The following is a 25784-nucleotide window of genomic DNA, read 5'->3' as shown; positions in this document are numbered from 1 at the left end:
GGGGTCGGTACCTGAGATCGCCCAGTTGCACCGAGTACACTTCTTGATGTCATGGATGGAAAAATAGCGGCGGCGAAGTCAAAATTTGCGATTGTACCAAAAGTAAGGGCACAAAAAAGGGAAAAACACGTATGCGCAGCTTAAGAGGGCCGCAACAGAAGTGAAACAAATCTTAAGGACCAACACTAGAAATAAAGGGTTTTTTAAAAATATTTTCCGAAAGGGAACACAATGTAAGAAAGAAAAAATAAAAAAATAAACGAAAAATCGCCAAAAAACGAAGGCTCTTTTTGGGCCGAACATGAGAGTAACCACAAGCAGTCACTCTTTAACCGTGGAAATAAAAGAACTGATCAGGGCTCTCGCGCGACGGGTGGGAAGATGGCCAAGCATGCGCGGTGCGCACACTCTGCGCACTCGAAGGCTCTAGCAAACTTTTGTTGCTAGGAAGATTTCCGTTCCTCGGGCCGCGGACCCAGTCGTGAGAACAAGCAGCCTGCTTGTCCTCAGAGAAAATGGTAATTCCGTACCTTCCACACTTCCAGTTAAGCCTCCTTTTTGTCCAACAAAACTTGCCTGATGTGGGAGATTTTAAAACAGAAAGACCTATGTGGTGAAAGGCCAAGTTTAACTGCATAAGTGTTTTGAATATTGATCTCCTTCAGGTATTTGGCCCCGGTGACAGTTTCTTGGCCTTTAAAACATGGCTGCTCATTGTTCTCCTACCTTTCCTGCAATCCTACTGATTTCACCGATAAACTTGTTGGATCTGCGTCTCCTTTGATATCCATCAGGCAGTCAAAGACCGGTGTGTCTGGCAAAGGTTCAAAATCCAGAAACTCTTCCATCTTGTCATCAGTCCATTGTGAATATGTGAACGATGGCTGGCGGCTTACAGATTGACGACGGTCCTCATGTAAGGATAGATCTGTCTCCGAGCTGGCTCTCAGGTGATACCAAATCTGAAAGAAATAAAGAATGTTTAAAAAATTGCTTTCCATGCTGTAGAAGAAAGAAACTTGATGTGAAAGGCTCAATGTTTGGATATACTGTGATAGTGCCTGGCAGAGGTACATGAAAATGTCATCAACAGTATATAAGGACCATGCATGGACCATAAGAACATACGCAAAAATCTTTCGTTGCTAGTCTTTGCTTGCTGTATTGGTTCCTGCCATACTTAATCTGACATTCCCATTGACAGAGATACGGAACACAAAAGAAATATTTTGTGTCACTTGCTGTTACAGTTAGTGTTTGTTGTTAAGCAGTGTCCTCTTATTCAACTCAAAAGAAAATTTTAAGAACCTAAACAAGTGCCCTGTCCTGGTGACAATATCAAATCCACAGTTTTAGTGCACTGGTTAAGAGCTAATTGATTTTAGAAGTAGTACCTTCTACAGTTGAGCAGAGAAATGTATTCCTTCTACATTGGTACAATGCCCTAGTAATATGGGATTTCTATTAATGGTGTTATTGTCGACAGTGCTGTAAAAGTCAAGGCACAGGATTACATGGTTCCTACATAAAAGTATTTATAGACTGGTGAACAGCAAGGGGAGAAGAGAAGAGAGCTCTGTGGTCTATCCTAAGACAAAGAAGATAACTAACACATTCTCTATAATTCGTAAAACAGCTACCAAATATTAACTCCTGCAAGATGCCTTTGACAAAGCAGTTAGATAAAATATGCACACAGAATGGAACAGAAGTTAATTCTGTGTAAAACTTGCCAATGATGTGCAAAGTACGTAGAGACCCAAGCTGTTCCCAGTAGAAGATGTAAATACCCATAACTGTTTGTGAAAATAGTACAAGGGTCCTATTTTCATGAAAGCGTGAAACAGGCTCTGATCTAGCCCTGATGCTGAGAGATCACTATTGTGCACTGGAGGAAAACCTTAAAAGTATATGCTGGAGAGGTAGAAATGGATAATTCCACTTCATTAGCAGGACTTCAGCTAACTTTACTCTTTTTAATATGAAAGAAAATATGTAGCAGTTCAAACATTTGCCAAATGTTAACAAGAAGTGTAACATTAAAACAAAATTTTTAAAGTCAGCAAAACAGGATTCATATCTAAATATATGTATGGCTAGAAAACATTGTATCAACAAAGCCATTACCACTTCCACATCCATCCAGATGGACACCCTAATCCAGAGCAAGGGACTGGTTTAATGTGCAAAGTGCCTGAAGGTTGAATCCCTCAGGAAACAAGTGGAGGAACTGCGAGAGGAGGTGGTAAGACTGAGAAGCATCAGTCACAATGAGAGGTAAATTGATGAAAAGCGAAAGCTACATACCTGTAGAAAGTATTCTCCGAGAACAGCAGGCTGATTGTTCTCACTGATTGGTGACGTCCAACGGCAGCCCTCAGACCGGAGATCTTCCCTAGCAACAACTTTTGCAAGGACTCGCGAGAGCATGCATGACACGCATGCGCGACCACCTTCCCACCCGTATGAGAGCGTGCTCGTCAGTCCAGTAAATAGCAAGACAAGGGAAGAGACAACTCCAAAGGGGAGGTGGGCGGGTTGGTGAGAACAATCAGCCTGCTGTACTCGGAGAATACCTTCTACAGGTATGTAGCTTTCGCTTTCTCCGAGGACAAGCAGGCTGCTTGTTCTCACTGATGGGGTATCCCTAGCCCCCAGGCTCACTCAAAACAATAAACATTGGTCAATTGGGCCTCGCAACGGCGAGGACATAACTGAGATTGACCTAAATCTATTCAACTAACTGAGAGTGCAGCCTGGAACAGAATAAAAATGGGCCTAGGGGGGTGGAGTTGGATTCTAAACCCCAAATATATTCTGCAGCACCGACTGCCCGAACCAACTGTTGCGTCGGGTATCCTGCTGTAGGCAGTAATGGGATGTGAATGTGTGGACAGATGACCACGTCGCAGCCTTGCAAATCTCTTCAATAGTGGCTGACTTCAAGTGAGCCACTGACACGGCTCTAACACTATGAGCCATGACATGACCCTCAAGAGTCAGCCCAGCCTGGGCGTAAGTGAAGGAAATGCAATCTGCTAGCCAATTGGATATGGTGCATTTCCTGACAGCCACTCTCCTTCTGTTGGGATCAAAAGAAATAAACAATTGGGTGGACTGTCTGTGGGGCTTTGTCCGCTCCAGGTAGAAGGCCAATGCTCGCTTGCAGTCCAATGTGTGCAGCTGACGTTCAGCAGGGTGGGTATGAGGACGGGGAAAGAATGTTGGCAAGACAATTGACTGGTTCAGATGGAACTCCGACACCACCTTCGGCAAGAACTTAGGGTGAGTGCGGAGGACTACTCTGTTATGATGAAATTTAGTATAAGGAGCATGAGCTACCAAGGTTTGAAGCTCACTGACTCTGCGAGCTGAAGTAACTGCCACCAAGAAAATGACCTTCCAGGTCAAGTACTTCAGATGGCAGGAATCCAGTGGCTCAAAAGGAGGTTTCATCAGCTGGGTGAGAACGACATTGAGATCCCATGACACTGTAGGAGGTTTGATGGGGGGCTTTGACAAAAGCAAACCTCTCATGAAGCGAACAACTAAAGGCTGTCCTGAGATTGGCTTACCTTCCACACGGTAATGGTATGCACTAATACCACTAAGATGAACCCTTACAGAGTTGGTCTTAAGACCAGACTCGGACAAGTGCAGAAGGTATTCAAGCAGGGTCTGTGTAGGACACGAACGAGGATCTAGGGCCTTGCTGTCACACCAGACGGCAAGCCTCCGCCATAGAAAAAAGTAACTCTTCTTAGTGGAATCTTTTCTGGAAGCAAACAAGACTCGGGAGACACCCTCGGAGAGACCCAAGGAGGCAAAATCTACGCCCTCAACATCCAGGCCATGAGAGCCAGGGACTGGCGTTTGGAATGCAGAAGCACCCCCTCGTTCTGAGTAATGAGGGTCGGAAAACACTCCAATCTCCACGGTTCTTCGGAGGACAACTCCAGAAGAAGAGAGAACCAGATCTGACGCGGCCAAAAGGGAGCGATCAGAATCATGGTGCCTCGATCTTGCTTGAGTTTCAGCAAAGTCTTCCCCACCAAAGGTATGGGAGGATAAGCATACAGCAGACCTTCCCCCCAATTCAGGAGAAAGGCATCTGACGCTAGCCTGCCATGGGCCTGAAGTCTGGAACAGAACTGAGGGACCTTGCGGTTGACTCGAGTAGCAAAGAGATCCACCAAGGGGACACCCCACACTTGGAAGATCTCATGTGCCACTCTCGAATTGAGCGACCACTCGTGAAGTTGCATTATCCTGCTCAACCTGTCGGCCAGACTATTGTTTACGCCTGCCAGATACGTGGCCTGGAGAAACATGCCGTACCGGTGATCCCAAAGCCACATTCTGACGGCCTCCTGACACAGGGGGCAAGATCCGGTGCCCCCCTGCTTGTTAATGTAATACATGGCAACCTGATTGTCTGTTTGAATTTGAATAATTTGCCGGGACAGCCGATCCCTGAAAGCCTTTAGAACGTTCCAGACCATTCGTAACTCCAGGAGATTGATCTGTAGACCTTGTTCCTGGAGGGACCAACTCCCTTGGGTGTGAAGCCCATTGACATGAGCTCCCCACCCCAGGAGATACGCATCCGTAGTCAGCACCTTTTGTGGCTGAGGAATTTGGAAGGGACGTCCCAAAGTCAAATTGGAGCGAATTGTCCACCAATGCAGAGATTGGAGAAAACTCGTGGACAGCAGGACTACGTTCTCTAGGTCCCCAGCAGCTTGGTACCACTGAGAAGCTAGGGTCCACTGAGCTGATCTCATGTAAAGCCGGGCCATGGGAGTCACATGAACTGTGGAGGCCATGTGGCCGAGCAATCTCAACATCTGTCGAGCTGTGATCTGCTGCGACGCCCGGACCCAAGAAACGAGAGACAGAAGAGTGTTGGCCCTCGTTTCGGGGAGGTAGGCACAAGCCATCTGAGAGTCCAGCAGAGCTCCTATGAATTCTAGTCTTTGTACTGGAAGAAGGTGGGACTTTGGGTAATTGATCACAAACCCTAGTAGCTCCAGGAGTCAAATAGTCATCTGCATGGACTGTAGAGCCTTGGAGGTGTTCTTTACCAGCCAATCGTCGAGATAAGGGAAGACGTGCACTCCCAGTCTGTGCAGAGACGCCGCTATGACAGCCAGGCATTTTGTAAACACCCTGGGAGCAAAGGCGAGACCAAAGGGTAGCACACAGTACTGAAAGTGCCGTGTTCCCAGACGGAATCGAAGATACTGCCTGTGAGCTGGCAGTATCGGGATGTGAGTGTAAGCATCCTTTAAGTCCAGAGAGCATAGCCAACTGTTTGACTGAATCATGGGAAAGCATCCTGAACTTTTCTCGGACCAGTATTTGTTCAGGGCCCTTAGGTCTAGGATGGGACGCATCCCCCCTGTTTTCTTTTCCACAAGGAAGTACCTTCTTGCCCGGGTGGCATGGGCTCGACCGCATTGGCGCTGAGAAGGGCGGAGAGTTCCTCTGCAAGTACCTGCTTTTGGCGGAAGCTGAAGGACTGAGCTCCCGGTGGACAATTTGGAGGTCTGGAGGTCAAATTGAGGGAGTATCCTAGCCGGACTATTTGATGAACCCACTGGTCTGAGGTTATGAGAGGCCACCCTTGGTGAAAAAATTTCAACCTCCCGACCGGCAGATCATCCGGCACGGACACCTTGATGTCAGCTATGCTCTGCTGGAGCCAGTCAAAAGCCTGTCCCTTGCTTTTGCTGGGGAGCTGCTGGGGCCTGTTGAGGCGCACGCTGTTGACGGGAACGAGCACGCTCGGGTTTGGCCTGGGCCGCAGGCTGGCGAGAGGGAGGATTGTACCTATGTTTATTAGAATAGGGAACAGTCCTCCGTCCCCCATAAAAACGTCTACCAGTTGAGGTAGAGGCTGAACGCGTCCGGTGGGAGAATTTGTCGAAAGCGGTGTCCCGCTGGTGGAGTTGCTCTACCACCTGTTCAATCTTTTCTCCAAAAATATTATACCCCCGGCAAGGAGAATCCGCAATCTGTGCTGGACCCTATTCTCCAGGTCGGAGGCACGCAGCCATGAGAGTCTGCGCATCACCACACCTTGAGCAGTGGCCCTGGATGCGACATCAAAAGTATCGTAAACACCCCTGGCCAGGAATTTACGACACGCCTTCAGCTGCCTAACCACCTGGTGAAAAGGCTTGGCCTGCTCAGAAGGGAGCTTGTCCACTATATCCGCCAACTGCCGCACATTGTTCCGCATATGAATGCTCGTGTAGAGCTGGTATGACTGGATTTTGGAAATGAGCATTGCGGAATGGTAGGCCTTCCACCCAAAAGAGTCCAAGGTCCTAGAGTCACGGCCCGGGAGCGCCGAAGTGTATTCCCTAGAACTCTTGACCTTCTTAAGGGCCAGATCCACCACACCAGAATCATGAGGCAACTAGGCCCTCATTAACTCTGGGTCCCCGTGGATCCGATACTGGGATTCTATTTTCTTGGGAATGTGGGGATTAGTTAACGGCTTTGCCCAGTTCGCCAGCCATGTCTGTTTGAGGACATGATGCATGGGTACAGTGGACGATTCCTTAGGTGGCGAAGGATAGTCCAAAAGCTCAAACATCTCGGCCCTTGGCTCATCCTCCGTAACCACAGGGAAGGGAATGACCGTAGACATTTCCCGGACAAAGGCCACAAAAGACAGAATCTCGAAAGGAGAAAGCTGCCTTTCAGGAGAGGGAGTAGGATCAGAGGGAAGACCACAAGACTCCTCGTCAGAAAAATATCTCGTGTCCTCTTCTTCCCTCGAGGCCTCACCATCGGTATCAGACACCAATTCGTGAACTTCAGTCCGAAGCAGAGCCCGTCTCGACTCCGTGGAAACCCGGCCACGGTGGGTACGCCGAGAGGAAGACTCCCGCACCGGCGGCAATGAAGCTCCCTCCAATGATGTCGTCAGGGAGTCAGCCTGGGAGGCCGCCAATGCGGGTACCGCAAGCGGTACTGGGACCGGAGACCTCACCACGGGCGAGGAGCCAGCCGCCGCCTCTCTTAACGGCACCGGTGGCGCAAGCACCCCTAGTACCGGAGCAGAAGGGCGTAGCAGTTCTTCCAGGATCCCTGGAAGGATGGCCCGGAGGCTCTCATTCAGAGCAGCTGTCGAGGAAGGCAAGGGGTCCGGTACCGGCGACGAGCTCAGAATCTGTCCGGCTGTCCATAGTAGAGCGCATCGACACCTCTTGTATGGAGGGCAAGCGGTCCTCCCGGCGCCGACGCTTAGGGGGTGCTGAATCCTTCGGCGACCCGGAGCTCTCGGTACCACGACGGGAAGGCGCATGAAGCACGTCACCGGTACCTCCCGGTACCGAAGAGGAGGACGTTGAATCCAAACGCCTCCTCGGGTCCGAAACAGGTCGATCCCGGGGGGCCTGTACCGCAGGAACCCTCAAGACAGGCAGAGACCTACTCGAGGGCTCACTGCTACCAGCAGGGGAATGGACCAGTGGCATAGCCAGAAGGCAATTTTTGGGTGGGCCAACAAGTTGGATGGGTGGGCACTAGAGTTGCCAACTTTTTGAAAGAGAAAAAAACCCACCCACCGAATACACCCCATTCTCCACCTCTACCTCACTCCCAATTACTTCAATGAGGGTAGCAGTGCAGGCTTCAGTGGCCAATTGAGAGCTAAAGGAAGTACAAGGAACTGCACTCTTCTTCAGCCCCCATTGAGCCACGGTCCTCCAACACACATATGGTATTGAAAGCCAAACACTGAACGCCAAACACATTCCGCATCCAGAGAACCTCCTGGCCTTCCATCAACAATGGATGCAGAGCACAGCAAGGACATTTCCCCATAAAACTCACCATACAAAGAAATTCTGGTAATCTGAATAATAGACATGTTGTAAAGTAATTTTTAAAAATCTACAAACAAAAAGTCACTCAGAATCTAGAGCAAATCTACCATGCCAGATACATCTATCAAGAAAACTGAACAAGCCAAATTACTACAGAATGCTACATAGAAACTTCATGGTGACAGAATACCTCGGGGCCACGCACACAGAACACAAGAGCCAAATACAGAATAAGTGACCACAAACTCTATAAATATAAATTAAACTGAAACTCCAAGAAACCAGACCTTGCATGTAGTACAACACTAGAGAAACAAAAAAGAAAGGCATTTCCTCCTGTGCAAAATATAAAGGTATCACATGCCGGGTTTTTTTGTGGGGGGGGGGGGGGTGCAAATAGGGTAATTGTGCTTGGCTGTCTGGCCAGAGAGAGCCTCAAGCCTGCCAGAAGCTGAAGAAGGTGCAGCCTGGTAATGGGCTTTGGGGTCCTCTCCCAGATTTCTTCCCTGGGCCCCAGCCATGTCTGACATATGCCAAATCTGACATAGTCTAATCACAAAATAGAAATAAAAATAATGTTTTGTACCTTTTTGTTGTCTGGTCATTTTATTTTTCATATCATATTGGTCCCAGTCTCTGGTTTCTGCTTCCCTGTCCATTTGACATTTCTTCTGTCTCCATGTCCACCATCTCTGTGTCCATATATTTCCTTATCCACAATCTCCCGTGTTCATATCCTCGCATCCATCATCATTCCTTTGTGCACCCATGTACCCCATGCCCAGCATCTCCCATCTGTGTTCCTACTCTCCCTCTTGTCTAGTATCTCCCCTCTGTGTCCATTATATCTCTATTCCCATATCTCCTCCCCCTCTCCTGTCCATTGTATCTCTATTCCCATATCTCCCTCCCCACCCCCATGTCAGGCATTGCCCCTATGTGCCCATATGCCATCCCAATACAGCATCTCATCTGTGCCCCTGTCCCCATGCTCCCATCAAATGCTCATCATCTCCCTTATGTTTCTTTGTACCTCTCTATGTCCCCTTTCTCCCTCCCACACACCTTTCCTCTCTAACCCCACTCCAATCAGCAACTTTCCTTCTCTCTTCCCTCCCCCTTATGCATCTGGTTCGGCATTTGACCCCCCTATTCCTTTATCTCCTTGATCAACATCCCTCTCCCTTTCCTCTAACACTAACCCTTCCCCCTCTCATAGGTCCAGTACTTCTCTCCCTTCGTTCTCGCCCCCCTTGCAGGTCCACATCTCTCCCCCTTTCCTCTAGCCCTCCCCTGCATGCCCAGCACCTCTCACCCTTCCCGCCTGCCCTCCCCCACAAATCCAGCACCTCTCTACCTTCCCTCCCACACCCTCACCCTCACCCAGCACATCTCTCCCTCCTACATATCCAGCACCTCTCTCCCTTTGCTCCAGCACCTCTATCCCTTCTCTCCCCCTACATATCCAGCAACTCTATCCCTTCCCTCCCCTTGCATCTCTATCCCTTCCCTCCAGCACCTCCTTACATGCCCAGCACCTCTCTCCCTTCTCTCCAACCTCCCACCCACAAGCATGCATATCCAGGACCCCTCCCCTCCAACCCTCATGTCCAGGGCCCCTTCCTTCCCCTCCAACCCCCATGTTCAGCGCCTCTCTCCCCTCCCACAGTTCCGGCACCGCCACGGCGCCACCTCCGTGTCTTCCTTACCCACCCCCCATCCTTGCCGCGGTGCTTGCTCTCTCTATCATCGCCGCCCAGCAGGAACTTCAAACAGCGCGTCAGCGCTGTGTCAGAGCCTTCCTCTCTGCCGTGTCCCACCCAGCCTGAGTAAACAGGAAATTGTGTGAGATGCAGCAGAGAGGAAGGCTCTGACACAGCGCTGACGCGCTGTTTAAAGTTCCTGCTGGGCGGCAATGATAGAGTGAGCAAGCGCCGGGGCAAGGATGGGGGGTGGGTAAGGACGACACGGAGGTGACGGTGCCGGAACTGTGGGAGGGGACAGAGGCGCTGGACATGTGAGGGTGGAGGAAAGGGAAGAGGCGCTGTGCTGGACATGTGGGAGTGAGGTTGGAGGGAAGGGAGGGAATGGTTTGGTTTGGGTGTAGGGCTTCTGGGTGGGCCTGAACCAAGACTGGATGGGCCTAGGCCCACCCAGGCCCACCCATAGCTACGCCCCTGGAATGGACAGCCCTCACCTGTGCTCCTGATGACGATGCACCCTCCGATGACATCGATACCTCCGATGACCTCGGTACCGCGGGCGTCGAAGTACCAGATGAGGCTCCGAACAATAGGTTCCACTGAGCCAATCTCGCCGCCTGAGTCCTCTTCTTCAGCAGAAGACAGAGAGTGCAGGCTTGGGGACGATGACCGGCCCCCAAACACTGAAGACACGAAACGTGCCTGTCAGTGGAGGAGTGGCCTATTGGTTAAGGTAGTGGACTTTGGTCCTGGGGAACTGAGGAACTGAGTCCAATTCCCACTTCAGGCACAGGCAGCTCCTTGTGACTCTGGGCAAGTCACTTAACCCTCCATTGCCCCATGTAAGCCGCATTGAGCCTGCCATGAGTGGGAAAGCGCGGGGTACAAAGGTAACAAAAATAAAATAAAATCGTCTGGCTGCACCGTGTGCATTTCTTGAAGCCGCTGGTAGGCTTCGATGACATGGGTGGAAAAATCACACCGGCGAAATCAAAATCCGCGATGATGCCAAAAGAGAGAACCAAAACAGGAAAAAACCAGTGCGGGCGGCCGAAAAGGCCGCTTCCAACGACAAAAGGAAACTTAACGGGGAAAAACACTAGGAAATAGCGGAAACTTTTTTTTTTTTAACAAGAACACGAAGAAGAACGCGAACGGAGAACTTTCCGAACACTTCCGAAAGGAAAAAAGCGGCGAAAAAACGCGCGATGGTCTCCTTGAGGCACAGAACGACCGTACACAGCTGTCTTGAGCTGCGGAAAAAAGAAGACTGATGAGCATGCTCTCGTACGGGCGGGAAGGTGGTCGCGCATGCGTGTCATGCATGCTCTCGCGAGGCCTAGCAAAAGTTGTTGCTAGGGAAGATCTCCGGTCTGAGGGCTGCCGTTGGACGTCACCCATCAGTGAGAACAAGCAGCCTGCTTGTCCTTGGAGAATGCTTCTTCAGGCTTCAAAGATCTCCAGCACAGGAGAAGATGGAACTAGACACAGATTACCTGAGCCTGCAGAATCAACACCCCAGTCCCTGACTCCACCTTTCCTAGAACTGAAGAACTGGTGTGCAGCCCTGGAAGAAAAGGAAGCAAGAATATCATAGGAACAGGAGGAACCAGAGCTCTAAACCCCAAAGTTGCCAGATTAGTGACCACTAGGGAGCAAAGGGTAGTGGTAGGTCATGTTTCCCTTATGAAGCATACAGAAGCATCCATCTGACAGCCTGACATGATGTCCTAAGAAGTGTGCTGCCTGCCTGGTGCAAACATCCAAAATAATATGGAGTGTTTGCCAAGACTCATCAAACTCATCAAACTTATTGACTATTATCCTATGCTGTGGGTTTTAAGCCTGTAACTTGTATTATTTCTTAAAGTGTATTACTCTAGTTTGGCCCGCAGGTGGTGCATGTTTATGTTTAAAGCTGTTACAGAGAACTGTCTCTTCCTTCTTTAGTTAACACAGATAAGAAGTAACCTGCAGTGATGTGGCCAGCTACTTTTAAAACTTGTTGTTCTGGGTTTTAATTGGCTCAGGAGCTCAAAAGTCTTGTAGGATGCTCTGGACTTTTCTCCAGTCTTAGACAGGAAGAAAAGAAAGAAGGATCTCTTTGCTGAGGCCTTGTAAACAGTTATTTGATAACCTGTGAGCAGCTATATGTCCTGATCTCCCCAGGTATTATTTAGATAGTATACACATATTTAGAATGTTTTATAATTGATCCATATTTCAGTTACCTGCTATTGTTTTGCTATTGTTTTGCTGATTGTACCTTTTTTGTTCTACTTTTTCATGACAATAAACATTTTTAGCTTATTGCCTCTGCTTGTCGCCAAAAATATTATCCCCCCCCCCCCACGGCAAGGGACAGCCTCAATCCGCTGCTGGACTTGATTGTCCAGGTCAAAGGCACGCAGCCATGAGAGTCTGCGCATCACTATACCCTGAGCAGTGGCTCTGGATGCAACATCAAAAGAGTCGTAAGCACCCCTGGACAGGAATTTACGACACGCCTTCTGCTGCCTGACCACCTCCTGAAAAGGCCTGGCGTGCTCCACAGGGAGCTTGTCCACCAAGTCCGCCACTTGCTTTACATTGTTCCGCATGTGGATGCTCGTGTAGAGCTGGTATGACTGAATCTTGGACACGAGCATAGAGGACTGATAGGCCCAGTGCTTTTTTTGTGCCGGTACGCAACGGTACGGTGTACCGGCATCTTGTTTTTGCCCCCCGGCAATCCCCCCGGCGATTCCTGCACTTCCTTTCAGTCCCCTACTTACTTTTTTTTTTAAAGACTCAGCACCGCGAACGGTGCAGGCAGCGATTGAAAGAGGCTGTCAACATCGGAGCTTCCCTCTGCAAGCCCCGCCCATGTTGTTTCAACTTCGTTTCCGCATAGGCGGGACTCGCAGAGGGAAGCTCCGACATTGACTGCCTCTTTTAATCGTTGCCTGCACCATTCGCGCTGCTGAGGCTGACGCTGGCAGGCAGTGTAGAAGGAGGATGGACTGGGAGGAGGATTGGCTGGAAGAAGAATCGCTGGACATGGGAGAGGGGAGAATTGCTGGACATGGATGGGAGGGGAGGCAGGGGAGAGATGAGAATCACTGGACAGGGATGTGAGGGGAGGGGAGAGAGGAGAATTGCTGGACATGGATGGATGGGGAGAGAGGAGAAATGCTGGACTTGGGTGGAGGAGAGGGGAGAGAGAATTATTGCTTTATATGGATATAGGGGAGGGAAGAGAGGAGAAATGTGGACATGGATGGAGGGGAGGAGAGAGGAGAAGTGCTGGACATGGATGGAGGGATGGAAAGAAAAAAGATGCACATGGATAGAGATGAGGGAAAGAGAAAAAAAGGAGAAAAACTGCACATGGATGGAGAAAATAGGCAAAAGCTGGATCCACGTTATACCTCCTCCAGTCAATTCCATGGAGGAGGACCCAGCTTTTACTTATGGATGTATGGCAAGAAATGAAGGAAAGTAAAGAAATAAATGGAAAGGAAGCTCTGGAAACGGAGTTAAGGGAACAGATGGAGAGCAGCAGAATCAGAGACTGGGATGGATAGAAAAACAAAGTCACCAGACAACAAAGGTAGAAAAAATCATTTTATTTTCATTTTAGTGTTTGAAATATGTCCAATTTGAGAATTTACATCTGCTGTCTTCAGAGGCGGTCGGTGGCCCAACTGTTTGGGAAGGCTAAAGGGGGCGGGGTTAGGGGTGGGGCCATGGGTGGAGCTTAAATTCATAATTGTCTGATAACACACAGAAAAAATAAATAAATAAAAATAAAAGTCACAATTAATACCTTTTATTAAATTTAGATATTAGATATGTATCATATGTCATAGAATAAAGTGGTTGCTCAAAGCATATACTAACCACAATCGCTCAACTGCAAAACACTATGCACAACTTTGTGCAAAAACACACTCAGAACCTTACTGTACCATAAATATTACACTGGGCAGAACCTAATACACCAATATACCACCCATAGGGAAAATGCAGACCGTCAACAATATGAAACAAGGGATCATAATATCACAATTCTCATGTAGAGCCACAAAACATCCTAATTCATGTTTAATGTGGGATAAAATGCCATACATAAGTAAATAAATATAAACTTTTAATGTTCAGCACCTGATTCTCAAAGTGAACATATTCCAAACACTAAAATGAAAATAAAATGATCTTTTCTACCTTTGTTGTCTGGTGACTGTTTTTCTGATCATGCTGGCCCAGTATCCGATTCTGCTGCTATCTGTCCTCTTAACTCCGTTTCCAGGGCTTCCTTTCTGCCTTTCTTCTTCATTTCTTGTCCTACATCCGTAAGTAAAAGCTGGGTCCTCCGCAGACTTGACTGTTCAGTGGATCCAGCTTCTGCCTATTTTCTTCATCCATGTGCAGTTTTCTCTCTTCCTTTTCCCTCATCTCATCTCCTTCCTCACTCTTTCCTCCCCTCCATCCATGTCCAGCATTTCTTCTCTCTCCCTTCCCTCTCCTGCATCAATGTCCAGCAACTCTCCTCTCCCCTGCCCCCCTCCAGCCATCCACACCCACCCAGTCATTCTCTTCACTCCCCTGCCCTCCCTCCAGCCATCCATACCCACCCATTGATTCTCTCCTCTCCCCTGCCCCCCTCCAGCTATCCACACCCACCCACCCATTGATTCTCTCCTCTCCTCTCTGTTCCCAGGCAGAGTTTCTAACAGGAGCTGCTCATCCAATCAGAGAGCTCTATTTGAATGCAGATTAACATACAGACACTCTAATGGGAATTTTTAGTCAAAAACACTAGCTAAACCCTTCATTTTTGGATCAAATTTCACATTTTTGATCAGAGCCATGCCCTAACATTAAGGCTGTAAACATTTCCAACAATTTTTACCCATAAATATGCAAATGAGAACCTCCCCAAAATGGACTAATTTGCGTATGGCTTGAGCAAATTTGAGTAGATAGCATACCAATCCCATTTACTAGCACCTAAATTCTGCAATTAGATTTAATGCAAATACTTTTAAAACTTATTTTTAGCACTTTTAAAATTTCAGGGGTCAGTGCAAGTCTCTTTGGTATGAAGTGCTCATGTGCAGGAATTCAGCCTAGTTAAATATCTCCGTGGCAACCCAGGACATGTCTAGCCAACCCCCTCCCCCCTGCTCTGCTCTCCCAGCAGGTAATCAAATTACAACTGGTTACAAAAGGCTAGAGATGGCTTTCACTGCAGCCTGCTGCTATTTAAACCCCCCAGAGCAGCGGGACTGGCCGGAGAACTACTACTACTACTATTTAGCATTTCTATAGAAACAGCCTCTTATACCAGGCGCCTATGGCTGTCTTATTTTGCACTGGGTATACTGGAGCTGCAACAGGTTACAGAAATTATTTCTGATGAAAAAAATCACGTTATTTTTTCTCCTATAATAGTATAATATTTTCAATTATGTCTGTTTATATGTGCCATACCTGGTATACGGGGTGTGGCTAATATGGGTGTGGCTATCATAGGGTGGAGCCATATGTGGTGACCTCGCCCATAATGAGTACCTGCACCTTTTTTTCTACAGAAAAAAGCATTGGATAGGCTTTTCTCCCAAACGAGTCAAGAGTTCTAGATTCCCACTCCGGGGGCGCCAGGGCAAAATCTCTAGTACTCCTGGCCCTCTTGAGAGCAGAATCCACAACCATAGAGTAGTGAGGTAACTGTGACCTCATCAACTCAGGTTCTCTATGAATCCAATATTGGGACTCAGCTTTTTTGGGAATGGTGGGGTTAGTTAGTGGTTTCTTCCAATTCTTCAGCAATGTCTTGTAGTCCAGTCCATCATCCAAGACCTGGCCAGGGCTGACTCTGCTTTGCTGCCTCTGATGTACTGTCGGCTGAGCAGATCTGCCACGTTCTGGACTTTACTCAACTCTCTCTCCAGCTCTAGTCCTTCACTTAGAGGAACTCTGTTCTTGCTACCTTCACGATTATCTTCTTCAAAAATGCATGCCAAATGCAAGACTTCTTATAAATGAGGGCTTTATTTAATCAATACTTAATTATACTGCTTATAGTTCCATAGTAGACTTCCTTTTCTCCCCTCAGCCCTGCACACAGCTGAAGGAACCTTCACCGTGTCTTCCTTTCAGACACTGTTTTGAAGCTCACAGCAGTTAATATGGTTTCCCTCTTCTCTACAACACCAGTGTATTTCTTCACATAGTCACAGTTCATCAAACAAACAGATTCTCTTTCATTTAGTTTTGCCGTGTTTTCCTTTCAGACACTGTTTTAAAGCTCACAGCAGTTAATATGTTTTCCTCTTCTCTACAACACCGGTGTATTTCTTCACATAGTCACCGTTCATCAAACAAACAGAATCTCTTTCATTTCCTTCACTCCGGTGCTTAAACTTGACAACACCCCTTTCTATTCTCTAAGGCAAATTACCTGATACACTTTTCCCACAGGGTCTTTCCCCATTGCCTCAACCTTTTCCCTCCAGCCTTCCACAACTGATTCAGTGTGACTGCCAGCAAACCTCTCACTGTATTCTCCTGCAATCTCCATACCCTCCTCTTCCAACTCCTCAGCTACTTCCATTTTATCATAATCCCCAGCCTCCTCCTCCCCTGGCTCTCTCACCTGTTCCTCATCACCTTCATCAGAAATCATTTCCCAATCCTCTTCCCCGCCCCCCAGCTCCTGTGTGACTTTTCTCGGAAGAGAGGGTTCTTGGGACTGGCAGTTTCTCCCCTTTTTAACTACTCTGGCTGGTCTTTCGGCCACCAGGGGGCAAACTCTCTGTGTACTGGGAACTTGGTAATGAAACTTTCTCTTTCTGTAGCTCCCTTCTTCCTTGAGCCCCTGTTCCCGTGTTTTTTTTTTTAGCCGAACCTTTGCCTGCCCCCTTACAGTCTCTTTAAGGACATTATGCAGAGGAACAGTGGATGATTCCGTAGGTGGTGAAGGATAGTCAAGGACCTCGAGCATCTCAGTCTTGGGCTCATCCTCAGATACCACAGGGAAGGGAATAGCCACAGACATTTCCCGGACAAATGAAGAGAAAGAAAGACTCTCCGGGGGAGAAAGCTTTCTTTCTGGTGATGGAGTAGGATCAGAGGGAAGACCACAAGACTCCTCGAAAGAGAAATATCTGGGATCGTCTCCCTCATCCCACGAGGCATCCTCCTCGGTATCGGACAAGAGTTCCTGAACTGCAGTCCGAAACCGGGCCCGTCTTGACGCCGAGGAACCATGTCCCCGATGGTGATGCCGAGAAGTCGACTCCCGTGCCGGCGGCAATGAAGCTCCCTCTATGATGTCGACGGGGAGTCGACCTGGATGGCAGCCGACGCCGATACCGCAAGCGGCACTGGCGTCGGGGACCTCACCACAGGGCCGGAGCCAGCTGCCACTTCCATCAACGGTGCCGAAGGCGCAAGCACCCCCGGCACCGGAACAGACTGACGCAGCAAGCCTTCCAGCAAACCTGGAAGAATGGCTTGGATGCGCTTGTCCGGAGTCGCTGTCGAGCAAGGCTGCGGGGTCGGTGCAGGAACCGAGTCCAGAATCTGTTGAGGTCAAGAAGGCGGTACAGGGCTGTCCGAAGACCGACGCACCGACACCTCCTGAAGGGAGGGTGAGCGCTCATCCCGGCATCGGTGCTTCACGGGTGCCGAATCCTTCGACGCCCCGGAGCTCCCGGTACCGTGCTTAGGAGACCGATGACGATGCTTCTTCGCCTTCGCTCAAAGCATGTCATCGATACTCCTCAGTACCGACGAGGAGGACATGGAATCCACACGCCTTCTCAGGGTCAGGTCCGAGAGTGGTTGGTCCCGGTGGGCCTGTCCAGCAGGAGTCTTCAAGACAGGTGGAGACCCACTCGATGGCTCACTGCTCCCAGTGTGTGATGTCTGGACAGCCATTACCTGCGCTCCCAATGTCGATGCCATCTCCGGTGCCGATATCGACGACACCGACCGCGGTACCGATGTCGACGTTGATGAACCAGGTGAAGCTCCAACAAGACAATCCCGAAGAGCTTGTCTCGACGCCTGTGTCCGCCTTTTCAAGCTAAGACACAACTTACATGTGTCTGGACGATGGTCGGGCCTAAGGCACTGAAGTCACTATGCATGAGGGTCAGTACCCGAGATCGCCTGGTTGCACCGAGTACACTTCTTGAAGCCGCTGGGCGTCCTCGATGACATGGATGGAAAAATAGCGGTGGCAAAATCAAAATTCTCGATTGTGCCAAAAATAAAGGCACAAAAAGGAGAAAACGCGGAAGCGAAAGAAAACTTAACAGGACCTAAAACTAAGAAATAAAGGGTTTTTGTTTTGTTTGTTTGTTTTAAAGTAAGGGAAACAACTTAAATGAAAAGAAAAACAAGGGAAAAGGAGATAGAAACCGAAAAATAAGCAAAGGATCTGTCAGGGCTCACAGAGAGAGACCGCAAGCAGCCACTCTCTACCACAGAGAAAAAAGAACTGAAGCGGGACTCTCGCGCAACAGGTGGGAAGATGGCCGCGCCCACGCGCGCTCGAAGGCTCTAGCAAACTTTTTGTTGCTAGGAAGATTTCCGTTCCTGGGCTGCCGTGGATGTCACCCATCAGTGAGAACAAGCAGCCTGCTTGTCCTCGGAGAAATGTTAAAGGTCTATACAAATCACACAGCCATGGTACTAGCTGTGTGTAGCCCACCAAAAGAGTGTCAGGATAATGAACCCATACCTGACCTCCTAGCAGAGAAGTTATCAGAGGGAGCTGACACTGAGGAGAGACTATCTAAATGGGAGAACTACAAGGACAACAGGAAACATATGTAAAAGAGACACATTTTACATGCTCTAAGTATGAGAAAGATTTCAGTGTGAAGAAAAAGCTAATGCAGCACCTGAAAAATAATAAAGAAACTGGAATATATACAAGTATAGAATATGGGAAAAGCTGTATCAATAAAGCAAACATTACAGAATATCAGAAAAACACTGATGTCCTGGTTATCACAGTAGCTTCAACCAGGAAGAAAGCTCCACAAGAAATACAAAATTTCACCCAGGAAAGATACCAGTTTCAAATACGGAGTGTAAGAAAAGTTTCAGTTGCCGGAGATTACTGTCAGCGCAGCATAGGATCCCTTCAGGGATGAAACCGTTTACATGCAATGAATGTAGAAAACGCTTTTTTCATATATCACAGCTAACAAAGCACCAGAGAATCCATACAGGAGTAAAACCATTTACATGTGCTGAGCGTGGAAAAAGCTTCTGTCAGAAGATACTCCTTATTATGCACAAAATGAAGCATACAGTAATCAAACCATTAGCATGTACTGAGTGTGGTAAAGGCTTCTGTTATAAGCACCGGAAGGGCAATGAACATGGCAATGCTGATGGACTCCCCAGAAAGGAAGAGCCAGAACCGCTATGACACTGGACTGTTGAGACCTGATCAGCAATCTGTAGAGGCCGCAGTCTGGAGTCTCTCTCTTAAGGAGGGAGGTGTGACAAAACAGTGGGTTTTAAGCCTGTAACTTGTATTATTTCTTGAAGTGTATTTCTCTAGTTTGGCCAGCAGGTGGTGCATGTTTAAAGCTGTTACAGAGAACTGACTGTTCCTTCTTTAGTTAACACAGATATGAGGCAGCCTGCAAATGATGTGGCCAGCTACTTTCAAAACTTGTTGTTCTGGGCTCTGATTGCCCAGGAGCTCAAAATTCATCTAGGATGTACTGGCATTTTCTCCAGTCTTAGCCAGGGAGAAAAGAGAGAAGGATCTCTTTGCTAAGGTCCTGTAAACAGTTATGTTTGATAACCTGTGAGCAGCTATATGTCCTGATCTCCCCGGGTACTATTTAGATAGTATACAAATGTTTAGATAGTGTTATAATTGATCCATATTTCAGTTACCTGTTATTGTTTTGCTGATTGCACATTTTCTGTTCATTGTTCTACTTTTTCATGACAATAAACATTTTTAGTGTATTGCCTCTGCTTGTCTGAACTGACTAAGAATCCTGGTGGTTTGTGTGTTGGGTCTGTGAGTGCTTCCTAGGAACTGTGGGACCACTGGGAGTGTGGCCCCAGTAATCTAGAAATCACTGGGAATAATTTGAGAGCGGGAGACTTGCCTAGAGGCAATTGGGACCCACTCAGTGGGAGGAGGGTAGTAGTGTAGAGCACAAGTGGCAGGTGCAGGCGGATCTGAGCTGTGCTGGGGTTAGACTCCCTAAGTGGCCATCGGGTAGCCCCAGGCAGGTGGCTAGGCATTTTGTGACAGCTGCTTATCCATGCTGCCAAAAATGATACTGCTAGGTACCCACCTGAATGTATTAAAAGTGGCCTTGTGGCTGTGGGAAAGAATTTGAAGCAGATAGGTGCACAGCTGGTATTCTCCTCAATCAACTCCTGTGGAGGGTGAGGGTGAGGGTGAGGGTCAAGGCTGAGAAGTTTACATCTTGAAGATTAATTTATAGCTGTATGGTTCGTGTTGGCTTCCTGGACCATGGGGTGATTTTCTAAGGCTGCTGAGTAGAGATGGCATCCACCTATCAAAGAAGGGGAGAAGTATCTTCCACAACAGACCAACTAATCTACTGAGGAGGGCTTTAAACTTGGATCATCAGGAATGTATGAACAAAGCACTCAGGTAAGTAAAACATTAAACAAGGGGGAAAAGGGCAGCTCCTGGAAAGTTGTGTATACTAATGACTGTACTATGGGAAATAAAGTTCCAGATCTAAAGGCTGTAACGGAAGAAGATGACTTGAATGTAGTGGCACGGAAGACCATGATTGGAATGTAGTTATGCTGGTGTGTAATCTGTTCAGGAAGGACAGAGTAGGAAGAAAGGGAGGAGAAGTGATGCTATGTGTAAAAACTAATATTAAAGCCACAAAACTGCAGGGTTTATGAGGCAAGGAGAAGGCACTGTGGATTAATCTGGAAAGAGGGAATGGAACATCTGTTTACATTGGTGTAATATACAGATTTCCCTCAAAGGCAGAAGAAATTCACAATATTGCTGTGAAAGAGAAAGTACTATTGAAGGTGATTTAAATTTGCCAGATGTTGAATGCAATATCCTGGCTGCATTGTTGCCTATAAATAGGGAGATCCTGCATTCTCTAAAGGCAACAGAACCACATGGGTGGGAGTGATACTGGATTTGGTGCTTATGTTATAATGGGTGATCATCTATCTAGCATCCAATGATCATTGGATGGCATGGTTCAGTACTAGGACATGGGTGGAGATGGTTCATTCAAAAGCAAGGGTTTTAGAATTCAAGAAAATTAATTATCAAGATGGGGGAAGAATACCTCAAGGAGTCTTAGCAAGATGAGAATATCTGGGAGAAGCAGAACAGCAGTGGGCAGAATTGAAGGGGAATATCTTAAGCATTATAAACTGTTTAGTTAGAAAAGTAAAGACAAGTAAGAGGAACACGAGACTGCTACATTTTTTGAAAGAGGTAGCCGAAAAGGTAAGGAAAAATAGGTTAGCCCTCAAAACCAACAAAAGATTGTTTAAAGAGTAAGGCAAACAACAATATCTGGAGAAGCTAACTAGTTAGAAAAGCAAAGACACAAATGGAAGAAAAAACAGCCAATACAATAAAGTGGGGGACAAGAATTTTTAGAAAGGAGGAAGCAAAAAGAGGCATTATGAGACGTTATCAAGCTAGCAATCTATGTGTTGACTGTGAGGAATCACAGTGGTCCACACCATGATATCAAGCAAAGAATACCAAAATACCCAAAACAATATAAATTGTAAGGGGACGTACAAGCAACAAGCACCTCAGGATACACCAGTTTCATTTCAGAGTTGTGTATGCTAATCTGGATTTTTTGCGACAAGACACCTCTCACCTTTGGATAAACATATATGTGTCTTATCTTTTTTGACTGAAGCTTCAGAAGTGGCCCAAATCAATTACAAGTATTGGCATGTATTACAGTTACACCAAACCTTTCAGAATGGCCTCTGTGTTGCTTTTTCCAGGGGCAAAAATTTGGCCAATCATTTGGTATGTTCCAAATTTCACTCCTGCATTGATGCTCCTTCTTGCAGTGACCAACATGCTCTATGTGGGAAATGTTGTACTTGTAAGAATTCTTTGACATTGTCCTTATGGGAACATCCGGCCACCATATATATCATTTATCTTCCATTACATCTTGCAATTCATCAATTATTATATGTCAGTGCAAGAAACTGTATGGGTTCTATCACCAGGGCTATGAAACTGCGGATTGGGGAACATCGAAGTCATTTAAACACCTGCCAGATGATGGCTCCCATAGAGGGGCATAATCGAAGCGAACGCCCATCTCCATGGGCGTCTATGTCCGAGAACGGGTACGTGAAGGGGCGGGACAGACCGTATTTTCGAAAAAAAATGGGCATCCATCTTTTTTTTCGATAATACTTTTTGTGCCGGGCAAATGCATTGGATTTGTGCGGATTTGAGCTGGGCGGTTTCGTTTTCCAGCGATAATAGAAACCGAAGGCGCCCAGCTCAAAAACGAACCAATCCAAGGCATTGGGTCATGGGAGGGGCCAGGATTCGTAGTGCACTGGTCCCCCTCACATGCCAGGACACCAACCGGGCACCCTAGGGGGCACTTGTAAAAAGTAAAAAAAAATTAAATACCTCCCAAGTCCATAGCTCCCACCCCTTGGGTGCTGAGCCCCTCAAATCCCCCCCAAAACCCACTGCCCACAACTCTACACCATTACCATAGCCCTTATGGCTGAAGGGGAGCACCTACATGTGGGTACAGTGGGTTTTGGGGACAGTTTGGAGGGCTCCCATTTACCAGCACAAGTGTAACAGGTAGGGGGGGGGGGTTGGGCCTGGGTCCACCTGCCTGAAGTCCACTGCACCCACTAACAACTGCTCCAGGGACCTACATACTGCTGTGATGGAGCTGGGTATGTCATTTGAGGGTGGCATACAGGCTGGAAAAAAAGTTCTTAAAGTTTGTTATTTTATGGTGGGAGGGGGTTAGTGACCACTGGGGGAGTCAGGGGTGATCATCCCCGATTCCCTCCGGTGGTCATGTGGTTATTTAGGGTACTTGTTCGTGATAAAAAAGGGTCCAAAAAAATGACCCAAATTCGCGGTAAAAATGCCTTTCTTTTTTCGATTATCGGCCAAGGGCGCCCATCTCTCCTCATGCGATAACCACGCCCCAGTTCCGCCTTCACCACGCCGCCGACACGCCCCCGTCAACTTTGTCCATTTCCGCGACAGATTGTAGTCGAAGACGCCCAAAATTGGCTTTCGATTATACCGATTTGGGCGCCTACGGGAGAAAGGCGCCCATCTCCTGATTTGGGTCGAAATCTGGGCGCCCATCACTTTCGAAAATAAGGCAGATAGTGGCTCACTGTGTGGAAGAGGACCATTTCTTTTCTGTCATGGTTTATCATAGAACAAATTTCTTCTTCTTATGAGAAAGATAGAAAAGCACTATTGTTATCCAGGGAACAATACTGGATTTTTACTTTGTGAACTGTTAAATCACATGGCTTGAATGATGATACTGAGTGGTCATTAATAATTTGATTTTGTTGATAAAGTTATTTTAATGATGTCCTCACACACGTTTATTTATTTCCTTAGAACAAAGCTGTTGGGGTACTCCATTATGAATTTTTTTTAAAATTCAAGTTTATTGTAGCAAACATAAACAAAGCAACACTTCTAGATCAAAATCAGAACAGCAATTGAAATTCTACAAGGCTCTAACCCCCCTCCCCACTCCTTTTTTTCCTCCAATCAACAAAGCAAAGACCTCCCTAACCCTAGGTAACCAGCCAAACAAAAGCTGCTGTCCATCTCCCAGCCACTGAATCAAGAAGCACCTCTACCCCACTAAAGGACTCCCTTTTGAATTTTGAAACTGGTGGACACTGAGGTTCTTGTTGGTGGACTCTTGATTTTGAGGAGACTGCTCCTGAGGAAGAGACATTCAAAACAGAGGCTCTGTCAAACAGCTACTCTTGAAATTATATTAAGATAAATGCCAGCTATATTTGAATTGATATATTGAACTCATGCATTCATGGTATCCCCATTAAGTATTTTTGGTTTCATTTTGCACAGTTTGAACACTTTAATATGATTTTTCCATTTGGGACTTCGATGTTCCCCAATCCGCAATATGATTTTTCCATTGTGTTATTGCTTATAAGCACATATTTGAAGTACATTGATGATGTAAGGAGAGCACTATGAAAAGCCGCAGTCTTGATAGCAATTAAGTGTTAGTGGCTTTAGACTCAGATGAGTCCTTACTGAAGTTCCTTCTTTCACATATCACACTTTTTCGGGGGTGTTCATCCAGTTATAAGGGCAGGGTTATGATTTTTAGTGTATGATAATATCATGGCCTGACTACTGTAATGCCCTGTATGCTGGTCAAATCAAAAACAGTTTGCATTAAATCCAATAGAAATCAAACAAAATAAAACATGGAAAAGAAAATAAGATGATACCTTTTTTATTGGACATAACTTAATACATTTCTTGATTAGCTTTCGAAGGTTGCCCTTCTTCGTCAGATCGGAAATCAAATCCAATTAATTCAGAATGCTGCAGCACAACTGATAGAGGGCTGCAAGCAGTATGACCTAAACTGCACTGGCTATCAGCACCTTACAGGGTCAAATTTAAAATTTATGTTTGATTTTCAAGGCCCTCAAACATAATGGGCCAGAGGACCTAAAAAAGAATTTTTGTACATGCCTTTGAGACTTCTGAGGGCCCCTCAAGGAGCATCACTATTTGTACCTTCATCAAAAGAAATTGCACAATGTGTTTACATACCAGTGAGCTTTCTCAGGAGTAGCCCCTACACTCTGGAGCTCACTCCTAGAGGGACTACGTCTTACCTCTATGTCAGGCAGCAGATGAAAGCCTGGCTCTCCTCCCATGCCTTTGAATACATGTGGCAACTGATTATCCCTTCATCCTCTGGACTAACTTGACCAGTTCCACATACTTTATTTAACTGTACATATAATTTTCCTTCAGTGTAGCCACCCATCAGTTTATCTCAACAACTTTGTTTTACTTATCTTTCTATGTCTATGGTGATTATTTTAGAAGCTCTATTCATGTCCTTTATGTAGTTTTATGCCCATGTGACAAGATTTATGTAGGCATGACCAGTAGAAGTTTAAAAATCAGGATGTTGGAACACAAATCAAATTTGAAAACTGGAAGGAGTTTAACCATAAATTTGAAGAACTGCGATGTTTTTCTTTGGATAATACGTGGTGGAGAGGTGGTGATAGATTTAAAAGATTACAAAGAAAGCGACATTTTGAAGCAATGATTTTGAATGGTGGTCAGATGCAGAAATAGTGAGTAAATTAAATTTTGAATTTCTTGTTATTGTAAGATTGTGAAATTTGTATTTCAGTCCCTTTTTTTGTATTTATTGCAGTGCAAGATCACCTTATCCCTGATGACCCTGACAATGCCATATTATATGGCAAAACAGGTCCCATTGGTCCAGGGAATGCCGCTTAAAACGGAGTAAATTTGAAGATGCTTTAAGGCTCAAATACAGATACAGGAATTCTGTGATTTTGTGTATACATCACTTTACATTGTTTTGGATGTTTTCTGTGAAGATTTAAGTTTGAGATCTTTGGAATTCTTTTTTTTTTTTTTTTTTATTTCTTTATTGTAACATGAAGACATATACAAACATTTGCTGCCACCTGCAGCTCAGTGTCACTCTATACATTGCAACAAAAACAGTGCAGATTATACACCCACATACTTGTATGCTTTGGTCCTCATGTCTTTTTCCTTATTAACCCCTTCCCTTATAATTGAAACTCCCCCTCCCCTCCCTCTACCCCCCTACCCTGCTTACCCTCCCTCCTCCTCCCCTATCTGGCTATCCATTCCTTTGCCTCCCTTAACCCACCAATCCAGGGTCCGGTGCCAAGAGTACTACTACTACTACTACTACTTAACATTTCTAGAGCGCTACTAGGGTTACGCAGCGCTGTACAATTTAACAAAGAGAGACAGTCCCTGCTCTGCTTACAATCTAAGCAGACAAGTGAACAGTCGGTCCGATAGGGGCAGTCAAATTGGGGCAGTCTGGATTCACTGAACGGTAAGGGTTAGGTGTCGAACGCAGCATTGAAGAGGTGGGCTTTAAGCAAAGACTTGAAGACGGGCAGGGAGGGGGCTTGGCATAAGGGC

General features: G+C 46.8%; 1 protein-coding gene across 1 annotated transcript in view; it reads right to left on the bottom strand.

Moving 5' to 3' along the window:
- Window positions 1–25784, bottom strand: part of PTPN5 (protein tyrosine phosphatase non-receptor type 5) — a 355312-nt gene that overhangs the window by 234297 nt on the left and 95231 nt on the right. Inside the window, 1 exon segment of the mRNA XM_030201109.1 lies at window positions 727–962. Coding sequence (XP_030056969.1) covers window positions 727–962 — 236 coding nt within the window.

Source organism: Microcaecilia unicolor, chromosome 4 (assembly GCF_901765095.1).
Source record: "Microcaecilia unicolor chromosome 4, aMicUni1.1, whole genome shotgun sequence".
In the NCBI taxonomy this organism is placed as follows: Eukaryota; Metazoa; Chordata; class Amphibia; order Gymnophiona; family Siphonopidae; genus Microcaecilia; species Microcaecilia unicolor.
The sequence above is the reverse complement of the archived record's forward strand: the minus strand, read 5'-3'. Positions and strand labels throughout refer to the sequence as shown.